Below are 10,867 nucleotides of genomic sequence, written 5' to 3'. Positions count from 1 at the left end.
GTACCGTAATGGCAGAAGTTGCGACACAAAATACTGTAGTGACATTCCAACACCGAAATAATATATCATCATGTATCCGCACTTTTTTTTTAAAGTAACTACTATACTGGGACTCATTTAAATGAAAAGAACGGCAGCCGGGATTCTAAGAGAGACATTTGAAGGTGAAGGGACAAAAAAAGAAGGTCACAAGCACGAACCCACACAGCTCAAAAACCCTGCCCGGAATGCGCGCAAGCGCAGAATGAATCCTCCTGCGCAGAAGCCGGGGCGGAAGGGCTGGGGCGAGTGGGGCGGGGATAGGGTTGCTAGGTGAACGCGATGACGTTAAGGCCTCTGCGTTCTTCTCCGCCAATGGGTGCTATCTGCCGGTAGTGACGCGCTATATGCGTCGCGCTGACGACGCGCGAAGGGCACAGATCTAAAGGCCCGGAGGACGTTCGGCCTCTGTGAGCTGCACCCTTTCCGTGAGACCGGTTGTGTGTTCGCCATCTTAGGGAGTGAGTGTGGTTTGGCCTTCCTCGCAGTGGGTGCAGGGAGCGGAGCCGGGGTGGGGTGCTGCTTTGGCTGTGGGCCCGGTGAACTTCCTCCTTTGGGGAGGCCGCTGTGACCTCTTCAAGGGCGCGGAGACGGGAAGAGGCAAGGCCCGTGTAGAGGTTCCCAGCGTGCAGGTGACTTTGGCGGGCCTACCAGCCCTCTCTGCCTTTCCTCTTACACCGCTTCCTCTTCTCCTAGAAAGATGTACTCGTCCGTGGTGCACCTGGCGCGGGCGAACCCCTTCAACGCGCCCCACCTGCAGTTGGTGCACGATGGTCTCGCGGGCCCCCGCAGCGACCCCGCCGGGCCCCCAGGCCCACCCCGCCGCTCCCGCAACCTGGCAGCCGCCGCGGTAGAAGGTGAGGTCAGACCCTGCCCCGATACGGTCGAGAGGTCCACTTGTGGCCCCCTCGGCCTTCGTGGCCTGGCCCAGCCTGGAGGACAGGGAAGGACGCGTCCAGCCCTTCAGGACGGCGCCCAGTTGCTTTGTCCGAGGATGTCAGCCCGTTCCGCCCTCAGCCGGGTGTCGGATCCTTGGCCCTCCCTCAAGGGCGTGGAAGGGCCTAGGCTCTGCTCCGTCCGTGACCTCCACGTCCTCGATCGCCTAGAGGCATAGAGGCCGTGATTAGCTCCTTATCTTCTCCACGGTGAGCCCGCTTGGTCAGCCGACTAAGTGTTGGGTAAAGCCTTCTTCCTAACTTCTGGCCGCAGTAGTTCTAACTGTATTACCTGTTCTTTGATTTTGCTTTAATTTTCTAAAATATACTCCCTCCCTTAGTTGTCCCTTTATTCCCTCCCATAGGTGTTCCCCGGGGTCTAATACTAGTTGACACAAGCTGTGTGAGATAACTGGGTCTTTTTTACCGCTGCCAGAGAGACCATAGAAAGGAGATAGTAGTTGATAGGAATACCTTTGATCGTCTCTTTTGGTTTTCTTGATGTTTAGACACAACTTTATTTTAATCCTTTGTGTTTTAAATCCCAGTGGAGTGTATTTACAGAGAAACTTGAAAATCAAATTGCAGGAAGAGTACTGAAAATGTTACCTACCTTGTACTTGTAAACTGTATAAAGATTTTAAAAAATCATGTATGCCTTTCTGTTCTGTCTTTAATGTGGGTAAAAAACCCTTACATGATCAATCGGTCCTTCAATTTAGAAAGTTAAATCTGTGGTCATTTGTGTAGTAAATATTTGACTGCAGAAATTTGCTTATCTAGTTTTACACTATGGGAATCTATAAGTGGGAATAGTATTGGTTAGTGGTTGGGGTAAGAGGTTTGCAAGCTTTTACACAATTTGAGTTTGATTTGTACCTCAGATACGTGTTATCAGCCATTAATAATCTGAAGTTTGGTTTTAATTGGAAGAGCTATTAACGATGTAGAAAACTTTCTTTAAAATTAATACGGCATAATGAGAGAGGGGTAGTATCTCACAGATAAGAACCTTCATAATCTTTAAATGATTGTTTTGATTTTGGCAGTGGATTTCATGTTCACACCAGGTGGAAAATTATCTTTGTTTACTTGTAAACCGTGGCCAGAGCTGTTAAGTTGTGATAGTACTTTTTCACAAGGAAATGTAGTTTCTCTTGCATTCCCATGGCCTTAGTCATCTCTGAAGAAATACTTATTTGATTTTTTTTTTCAATCAAACAGAGCAGTATAGCTGTGCCTATGGATCTGGCAGATTCTTTATCCTTTGTGGACTTGGAGGAATTATTAGCTGTGGCACAACACATACAGCATTGGTTCCTCTAGATCTGGTTAAATGCAGGATGCAGGTTTGTTTTTGCATGTTGGACTAAATAAAACATTGTTGAAGCATGGCTGTTATCTACTAACAAGCTGTGTGGAAACCTAACTGTCCAGGAGGTAAGTTGATAACCAGTAACATGAGTATTATATTAAAATGCATGGTGTGTCTTGTCTTATTACAGAGTACAGTTGTGAATATGGCTCCGCGAAGTTTTATGCACTGTGTGGCTTTGGTGGGGTCTTAAGTTGTGGTCTGACACACACTGCTGTTGTTCCTCTGGATTTAGTGAAATGCCGTATGCAGGTTTGTATCGAGATGACAACATCGAACATCTCTTTTGTGTATGACTTAATTCCAAATAATATTAAAGGATTTCACAGGTGAGAAGAATTTGAAGACATTACAACTGCCAGAAATTTTAGTAGGAGACCGAACTCAAGTTTCTTTTACTCAGTACGATTTTTACTTTAGTGTTTTAAATCCAAGAAATACCCCTTTTCAGATAATAAGGCTTTAAGTGGTTTTTTTTTTTTTTTCCTTTTTTGCTGCTGGGCTTAATTCTGCCTAGAGTTCTTCAAGACCTGCTGATTTTTATGCTCCAAATAGCATTTTACAAGCAGTTACGTCCAAATAGCATTTTATAAGCAGGTATGTGTCAGAGCAGGCTGTCATTCTTTGCGTATTGTATGATGTGACCTCATGTGTCTTATTTATTGATAAGATCAAAGCAGAGAACACTGTAGATTAAAAAAAAGACAGTGTTTGAGTATTTAAAATTTGTGGGCAAAGCTTCTTGCATACTTAAATGAAAGGTTTTCTTTTACAATTAAAATGTCTTAATTAGGATTATTGAACCAAAAATAATCAAATATCAAAAATTTATTTGTCCCAAACAGGATTAGAAGTCTACTTACCTAAAAGAAAGGAAGGTGAAATATTAGCAGGGAGAGGAAGGTGATGTATGTATACCAGCCCTTATAGTACTGGCAGAAATAGATAAGATTTTGACCCCTGTTAGTTAATAGAGTGAATATTAAGTATCCTTTTGCTAAAGCATTTTATGCGTGTCTCAAAATGAATTTAAGTCAAAAGAGAATTATGTTGATGTACCTTTTTAATTTGTATTTAACTGTCCTAAGTTCACAAAACTATAATTAATGAACTACCATATTTCAGGGATGTAGACATAATATATTGTTTATAAAGTAGCTTTTTTTTTTTTTCCAACGTAACGTATCATATTTATTACTGGTCTCAGACTGATAGTGAGGAAATAAGAAACATCAGGAGCCAAGCATTACAGTAGTGATGTTCTCACTGTGATACGGCTGCTTAAATAAGTGATCTTAACATGTGTGGCACTTTTTATGTGACGCTTCTTAATAGACCCAGCTTGGTTCTTCTCCAATGTCTTCTCTTGGAGTTGTACCTAATTTTATTGCCAGTTTTCATTCGAATCCATTGAGGAATGGGACGATTCTGCTTTTGCTTCTTGGCCAGGAATCGCTTGATCCTGAAAGTCTTGTGAGAAGACATGGTGCGGACAGAACTCAACCGCACATAGGATGGCGGAGAAGAGAAAAGAGCTATAAAGTAGCTTTAAGACTAATTTTTAAGTGGTTAGAAGAGTTGGTTGGTGGAAAAATTTCTTAAAATGTCAGTTTTTTTAATGTATTTTTGTAGGAATTTTATCCTCTTAATAACCTGTTAAGACTTAAGTCTCACTGAAAGCTAGGCTTTAATGTATAAAAAGTTACATTTACAAAGATAATTATAGACATTAAGTGGATAACATGGGGTGAACTTGCTTTACCTAACTTTGTATAGTTACTAAAGATTATATAAAAAACAAAAGAAAAAAACTAATAACAAAATTATCTGTGAGAAGTGTTATCCCTTTGGTACATGTACTTTTCTTTCTTCCTGTTTTATGTAAAGGTGGACCCACAGAAGTACAAGGGCATTTTTAATGGATTTTCAATTACACTCAAAGAAGATGGTTTCCGTGGTTTGGCCAAAGGATGGGCTCCGACCTTCATTGGCTACTCCCTGCAGGGGCTCTGCAAGTTTGGCTTTTATGAAGTCTTCAAGGTTTTGTACAGCAACATGCTTGGAGAGGTACGTAATTTAACTTCGAAATGGAAAGTCCTAAGCTTTTAACTTAAGGGTAAGACCAAAAAGCACCTTCTTTGTTTGATCCACCTTGTTTTAGAGCTGAAGAAATAGTCTCAGAAAGAGTGAATGTGTTTCAAATCATAAGGCTATTTTAATAGAGACAGGATAAGATAAACTGCGTTTCATTAGATTTCAGTGTTCTTTTTATTATGCTGTGCTGCTTTCCAAGGAAGTTGGATTTGAGTTTAAAAATATTCACAGTGTACTATGGTTGATGTTCAGTTCAGTCCAGTTGCTCAACTCTTTGCCACCCCATGGACTGCAGCACGCCAGGCCTCCCTGTCAATCACCAATTCCCGGAGCTTGCTCAAACTAATGTCCATCGAGTTGGTGATGCCATCCAGCCGCCTCATCGTCTGTCATCCCCTTCTCCTCCTGCCCTCAGTCTTTCCGAGCATCAGGGTCTTTTCCAATGAGTCAGTTCTTTGCATCAGGTGGCCAAGTATTGGAGCTTCAGCTTCAGCATTAGTCCTTCCAATGAATATTCAGGATTGATTTCCTTTAGGATGGACTGGTTGGATCTCCTTGCTGTCCAGAGTAAACACTGAATACTGAGAAGTATTCAGTATTGTGTGTTATCTATGGGATAGAGAAACACTTAAGATATCTGAAATTTAACCATTTTCTAGAACTGTCTCTTACTGAGAACAGCCAATGCAACAGCGATTCACGTTCCTCCTTGTGTTTCTTCATTTAGGAGAATGCCTATCTGTGGCGCACATCACTGTATTTGGCTGCCTCTGCCAGTGCTGAATTCTTTGCTGACATTGCTCTGGCTCCTATGGAAGCTGCTAAGGTTCGAATTCAAACCCAACCAGGTTATGCTAACACTCTGAGGGATGCAGCTCCCAAAATGTATAAGGAAGAAGGCTTAAAGGCGTAAGTAAACATTTGCCTAAATATGTAGTATAAAATACTCATTTGAGAAAACTATTTGTTAGCACATTAACTCTCAACTTGGGGGTTGGAAAGTACCCTTGTTAGAATTCCTGTCATCTATGTTCACTGTTAAGACTTGGCATATGGTCAGGCCACACATGCTTCCTTAGATCCACCTTTGTGGATGCCAATCTTGAACTGAGTTCTACTTGTAAACTTCTGGTTTCTTGTAGTTCCAGTCAAAGAAGCATCCAGCAACTTTTTTGGTTGTATAGTCAAAGGTGCTTGAGTCATTGGCATGTAAGATAAATATACCTGCATGTTAGTCTTAGGTTCTGATAGAAATGACATGCAGTTGTGCTGCCATTTTTTACTATCAGGACTCGACTGGTGTGCGGACACTTCTGTTAGTGATGAAAAAGTCTTGCTAGATGAATATGTGCAACTGAGCAAAATAAGTCTTCTGATTTCCTAGGTTCTACAAGGGGGTTGCTCCTCTTTGGATGAGACAGATACCATACACCATGATGAAGTTTGCCTGCTTTGAACGTACTGTTGAAGCATTGTACAAGTTTGTGGTTCCCAAGCCCCGAAGTGAATGTTCAAAGCCAGAGCAGCTGGTTGTCACATTTGTGGCAGGTTACATAGGTATGAACTACTTAGAACATGTTTGTGAAATTAAGAACAAAGAGTCAGTTCCATTATTGATTTCTTCTGTGAGGGAAAAATATTCCAAAGAAGTTTTATCTTTCCATTGCATTTGATATACTCATAAATAATTGTTCTGTGGTTTGCATGTCATAATTAAACTTGGGAATGTATTGACTTCACTGCTACACCTTTTTGGTAGTTTTTCCAAGAACAAATTTTTAATACAAGAGAAAGTGTTGGTTAAAATGTGAATTTAACTTGCAGGGTGGTTCTGTTTTACATAGGGTAGACTGCTTTATAATTTGTCAGTCTCACTCTAAGATATGGTTTTTTAAAAAACATAAATTTTACTACTCATGAACAGCTTGTTGGCTACCATGTGAAGAAAGTTTTTAATTGACTCCGTAATGGATCATTCATCTTGACTTTTTCAGCTGGAGTCTTCTGTGCCATTGTTTCCCACCCTGCCGATTCCGTGGTGTCTGTGTTGAATAAAGAGAAGGGTAGCAGTGCCTCTCAGGTCCTCAAGAGACTTGGATTTAGAGGTAGGATTTGTTTCCTCCCCTCTGAAGAACGAGCAACACTTTAGAGTAGATTTTTCACTTACATTTCATGTTTTATGCAGGTGTTTGGAAGGGACTGTTTGCCCGCATCATCATGATCGGCACTCTGACTGCACTACAGTGGTTTATCTATGATTCTGTGAAGGTCTACTTCAGGCTCCCTCGCCCTCCTCCCCCTGAGATGCCAGAGTCTCTGAAGAAGAAGCTTGGGTACACTCAGTAGATAAATGAAAGCAAATACGGACTGAATCTGCGTGTTGATCAGTGTTTGAGGAAAATGCAGAAGGAACTTTTATATATTTGACAGTGTAGGAAGTTATCTATTCCTAATATAATTACTGTAGTACTCTTGTCAAAAGCAAGAGTTTCAAACTTAATGTGGAAATAAACCCAACTGTACATGATTTGTCTGTGACTTGATAATTATTTTTAAAGCTAAAGAATTAATTCCAAGGTGGAAAGAATTAGGCATAATTAAAACCTCAAGGAAAATAATTTACTGTTGGTTGAATACTGTCATCCCTATTTGTAAGTTGTCATATGTCTCAAGTTTGGTCACTCGACAGAGTTCTTACATTTTTAGAAACCATGCCCTGAATTTTTAAAAACTTGATTTAACTGTTCAATTTGAATATGGATAAATATTCATTTGTAGTTATATTTTGACAAACACATTTCAATATATAATCAAAATTTTGCAACACTTAGTATACTTTTAAAAATCCTGATCAGTTTACTAATCCTTATTTATGTGTAAAAGAATTTAATCTAAATTAGGCTAGTTCTTAGAATGATAGTTTTTAAAACACCAAACCTGTTGATAGCTATTTTAGGTAACTTGTTTTAGTCCTCGCACAACTCTGACTTTCTAAGTTAGAGAAAGTTTACCTTAAGCTGTTTTCAGTTTAGTTTCTCACAAAGGTACTTAACTTGACAGCTGGAGTAGCTGAATGCTCTTGAAGAAGCAGCACTTTATGTATTCATGCATCTGAAATTTGATTTAAGCCCAAACTGATTTTTTTACAAAACTACTAACTTTCCCCTTGTATTTGGCTAGGAATTGTAAAACCCAGTCTGTAATATAGTTTGTTTTCTAGTCTGATTACATTTTCCCTTGAGGCCTTTGTATATAATAATCTTGAGTTTGTAGCCCCTGTGTAAATGCAGATGGGACCTCAGGAAAAAACTAAGCAGTCTAAACAGCAAGAGAAATGTTCTCATTACAAACCCATGTAGTAAGGATCAGTGAACTAAGTTTAGAAAACAAGTGCATCTTATTGCATGTTTAACTTCTGCATATTATCATCACCTGGTTTAGTTTAAGGTTCTGGTGTTTGTTTTACCTCTGTTGCGGAGGAGAGAGAAGGGTTATGCTTATACATTTGGACCAAAACTGTCAAAAGGTAGAGCTGCAGTCTGAGCTCAAGCAAGGATGGCTGTGACAGTTGGTGTCAGCAGTGTGCAGTAGTTACTGTTGTGTGACAAATCATCTGGAATACATTGGCAAGAGACAATATGATCTCAAGCTTTTTGTTGGTCAGGGATTCAGGTGCATCTCTTGGACCCTTCTGCTTCTGGGTTTCTCCTGGAGTTAAGTGAGATAGTAGCTCTGGAGTCCTCTCCAGAGGGTTTTTCACATCTAGGCTAGGGGAGATATCTTTGAGTATCTCCCTATTTTGGCTGAGCCTTTCCTTGAAATCTACAGTATGGTGTCTTCAGGGCAACTGGACTAACTTCAGGACTCTGGAGCCGGGTCTTTTTTATAGGACTTAGCCTTGAGAGTGATCGCTTTGGTCAGCAGGTGTTCAGAGTGATCACTGTACTCTGGATCACCTGAAGTCACAAAAGTGAAATCCCCGCTTCAAAGAAAAGGAACACTGTACTGACTCCACCTCTTTCTAGGAGGAGGGTCAGTTACATTGTAAGAGCCTGTGGGATTGGATATGTGTGAATATTGTGTGTGTGTGTGATTATATATATGGCCAGCCAAAGGGGGACTGTGGATTTAGGGTATGTGGTTTGCCAAACTTCACCATGAGATGGATTTCCACTGCCAGCCTTGTGGGTTTCAAGTTTTTATTTTCAAGCGAGGCAGTTGGTTTTACTTGTGGGTATTGACATAGTGTGCTGCGCTCACGCTGTCAAGAATTGCTCGCTGTTTATAGCTCAGAGACACTTCAGAGCTGTTACTGAGGTAAGACCGTTTCATCAAAACTTGATTAAAAGGCCCACTTAAACATGTGAGTTTCTATTTTATATTTTAGAATTGATTCATGCTGAAAATAAATATTCTAATAAGGAAATTTTAATAACTTCTCACATTTAGTTTTTTTTTCCACATTTAGTTTTAATAAAACTTCAGTTCCACAAAGTAGAACCCAGTGGAATGAAAGAAAGTCTGATTTTTGCTGAATTATACTTGTGGCTCAGCTGGGAAAGAATCCGCCTGCAATGCGGGAGACTTGGGTTTAATCCCTGGGTTGGGAAGATCCCCTGGAGAAGGGAAAGGCTACCCACTCCAGTATTCTGGCCTGGAGAATTCCATGGACTGTATAGTCCATGGGGTCACAAAGAGTGGGATGTGATTGAGTGACTTTCACTTTCAGTGATAACATACAATGAAATTACAGTTTAACCAAATCTGTATCTTGTGAAAGTTTCATGAACTGTTTTGATACCATTTGGGGGAGTGTCCACAATATTCAAGTTTGGTGCATGGCAGTCAGTCTTCCTACTAAATTAAGAGTTACATGCTGTTCCTTTAGCATAAATTACATAATCTTCAATGTTACATGCCAACTTGGATGGGAGGGGGTTTGGGGGAGAAGGGATACATGTATGTGTGTGGCTGAGTCCCTTTGCTGTCCACCTGAAACTACCACAACATTGTTAATCTGCTATACCCCAATACAAAATAAAAAGCTTGAAGTTAAATTATGTAGTATTTTTTACACAATATTTTTGTTATTTGTAAGATAATTCACAAAATAATTGTTAAAAATCCAAGATACAACATGGATAAGAAACTGATTTCAAGCTTTGATGAATCTAGTGCCTCTCCTGAAATATCAAATGAGATATCTTAATAACTAGCTACTCCTAACAGCTCTTACCTCATGTATTATCTGTTGAATCATTTTCTCTTTTGCATGGCAGCCCTGACTTCACATCCTCAGAAGTCATAGATGTTGATCTCACCATTAATATGGTTCATGTATCTTTGGTGACTTGAATTTCCGAGAAAGCAACTGAGGTTTTCATGAGTGGTTTTTACAGACTCAAAGTGCCATGCATGCAAGTCAGATTGGCTATAGTGAAGGGCTTCCCAGGTGGCGCTAGTGGTAAAGAACCTGCCTGCCAATGCAGGAGACAGGAGTTCAACCTCTGGGTTGGGAAGATCCCCTGAAGGAGGAAATGGCAACCCACTCCAGTATTCTTCTCTGGGAAATCCCATGGACAAAGGAGTCTGGCAGGTTACAGTCCTTGGGGTCACAGAAGAGTTGGACACAACTTAGTGAGTAAACAAGTGGAATGGAGTTGGCAGGAAGTGGAGAGAACTAAAAGGGAGATTAAATAAGAGGTACAAACTTCCAGTTACAAAATGAATCATGGATATGAAATGTAGGGTGGGGAATATAGTTAATAATACGTAATCTATTTGTATGGTGATGAGATTGGGATTTCTTATGCTAATGTAATGCTGTTTTATTTTTCAATGTGGACCATTTTTAAGTCTTTATTGAATTTGTTACAATATTGCTTCTGTTTCACATTTTGGTTTTTCGGCCAGAAAGGCCAGGAAGCACGTGGGATCTTAGCTCCCGGACCAGGGATCGAACCTCACCCCCTGCATTGTAAGGTGAGGTCTTAACCACTGGACCACCAGAGAAGTCACCTGTAATGCTGTTTTAAATGTTAGAACGGCCTTCTTTGCTTTGGCCACTTCTGGTCATGTCAACACCACACATGAGTTGTGCTGCTTCGGGGCAGCTTCTCTGTGAGACTTGGCAAGCCCTCTGAAGCGTGTGCTGCCCCCACCTCCCAAACCCTACTCTAGTTGCCACTTCCCTACCTCATTTTAGGTGCCCTTTCCCTGTTTCCTAAAGTCATGAAGGACCCAGGAGGGCTTACATGAGTCTTCTCCTGCAGCTCCCTGGTTGTTGTGACTTTTCTGTTGGTGGTTTTGCTGACTCTAAATGGATAATGCATGTTACAGCCCTGATCCTGATGGACAGTTCTCCAGAAAAGGCCCCACTTCACATACCATGCTCCTTGGCAGTCAGTGAGAGCAAGAGGGCATT

At 40.8% G+C, this 10,867-nt stretch overlaps 2 protein-coding genes and 1 non-coding gene across 6 annotated transcripts; 2 read left to right on the top strand and 1 right to left on the bottom strand.

Moving 5' to 3' along the window:
• Positions 1 to 345: 345 nt before the first annotated feature.
• Positions 346 to 6,970, top strand: SLC25A3 (solute carrier family 25 member 3). 4 transcript variants are annotated; one of them, XM_043880600.1, is made up of 8 exons: positions 346 to 500; positions 736 to 896; positions 2,199 to 2,323; positions 4,237 to 4,416; positions 5,171 to 5,352; positions 5,828 to 6,000; positions 6,438 to 6,548; positions 6,629 to 6,970. In XM_043880600.1, exons 2-8 carry the CDS (start codon positions 740 to 742, stop codon positions 6,787 to 6,789), a joined length of 1,089 nt encoding a protein of 362 aa, XP_043736535.1. In that variant the 5' UTR covers positions 346 to 500; positions 736 to 739; the 3' UTR covers positions 6,790 to 6,970. The 4 variants fall into 4 exon arrangements, with proteins under 4 accessions (XP_043736535.1, XP_043736537.1, XP_043736536.1 ...); XM_043880602.1 differs by lacking the exon at positions 2,199 to 2,323 and adding an exon at positions 2,480 to 2,601 and having other exon boundaries at positions 347 to 500; XM_043880601.1 differs by having other exon boundaries at positions 363 to 500; positions 740 to 896.
• LOC122679835 (60S ribosomal protein L39-like) lies at positions 3,403 to 3,878 on the bottom strand. The gene has a single exon (XM_043880605.1). The coding sequence runs from the start codon at positions 3,832 to 3,834 to the stop codon at positions 3,664 to 3,666; it is 171 nt and encodes a 56-aa protein (XP_043736540.1). The 5' UTR covers positions 3,835 to 3,878; the 3' UTR covers positions 3,403 to 3,663.
• LOC122680912 lies at positions 5,508 to 5,755 on the top strand. The gene has a single exon (XR_006336827.1). It is a non-coding gene; the product is annotated as a small nucleolar RNA SNORA53 (small nucleolar RNA).
• Positions 6,971 to 10,867: the final 3,897 nt, after the last annotated feature.

The sequence above is a fragment of the Cervus elaphus genome, chromosome 22, assembly GCF_910594005.1.
Source record: "Cervus elaphus chromosome 22, mCerEla1.1, whole genome shotgun sequence".
NCBI lineage: Eukaryota > Metazoa > Chordata > Mammalia > Artiodactyla > Cervidae > Cervus > Cervus elaphus.
The sequence above is the reverse complement of the archived record's forward strand: the minus strand, read 5'-3'. Positions and strand labels throughout refer to the sequence as shown.

What these genes read in the sequence shown, in the direction of transcription:
- SLC25A3 (XM_043880600.1), top strand. Translation starts at nt 740, where the DNA reads ATGTACTCGTCCGTGGTGCACCTGGCGCGGGCGAACCCCTTCAACGCG. An exon ending in AAGGAAGAAGGCTTAAAGGC is followed by an intron (nt 5,353 to 5,827) that starts GTAAGTAAACAT and finishes CTGATTTCCTAG; the next exon opens with GTTCTACAAGGGGGTTGCTC. An exon ending in ATTTGTGGCAGGTTACATAG is followed by an intron (nt 6,001 to 6,437) that starts GTATGAACTACT and finishes TGACTTTTTCAG; the next exon opens with CTGGAGTCTTCTGTGCCATT.
- LOC122679835 (XM_043880605.1), bottom strand. Translation starts at nt 3,834, where the DNA reads ATGTCTTCTCACAAGACTTTCAGGATCAAGCGATTCCTGGCCAAGAAG.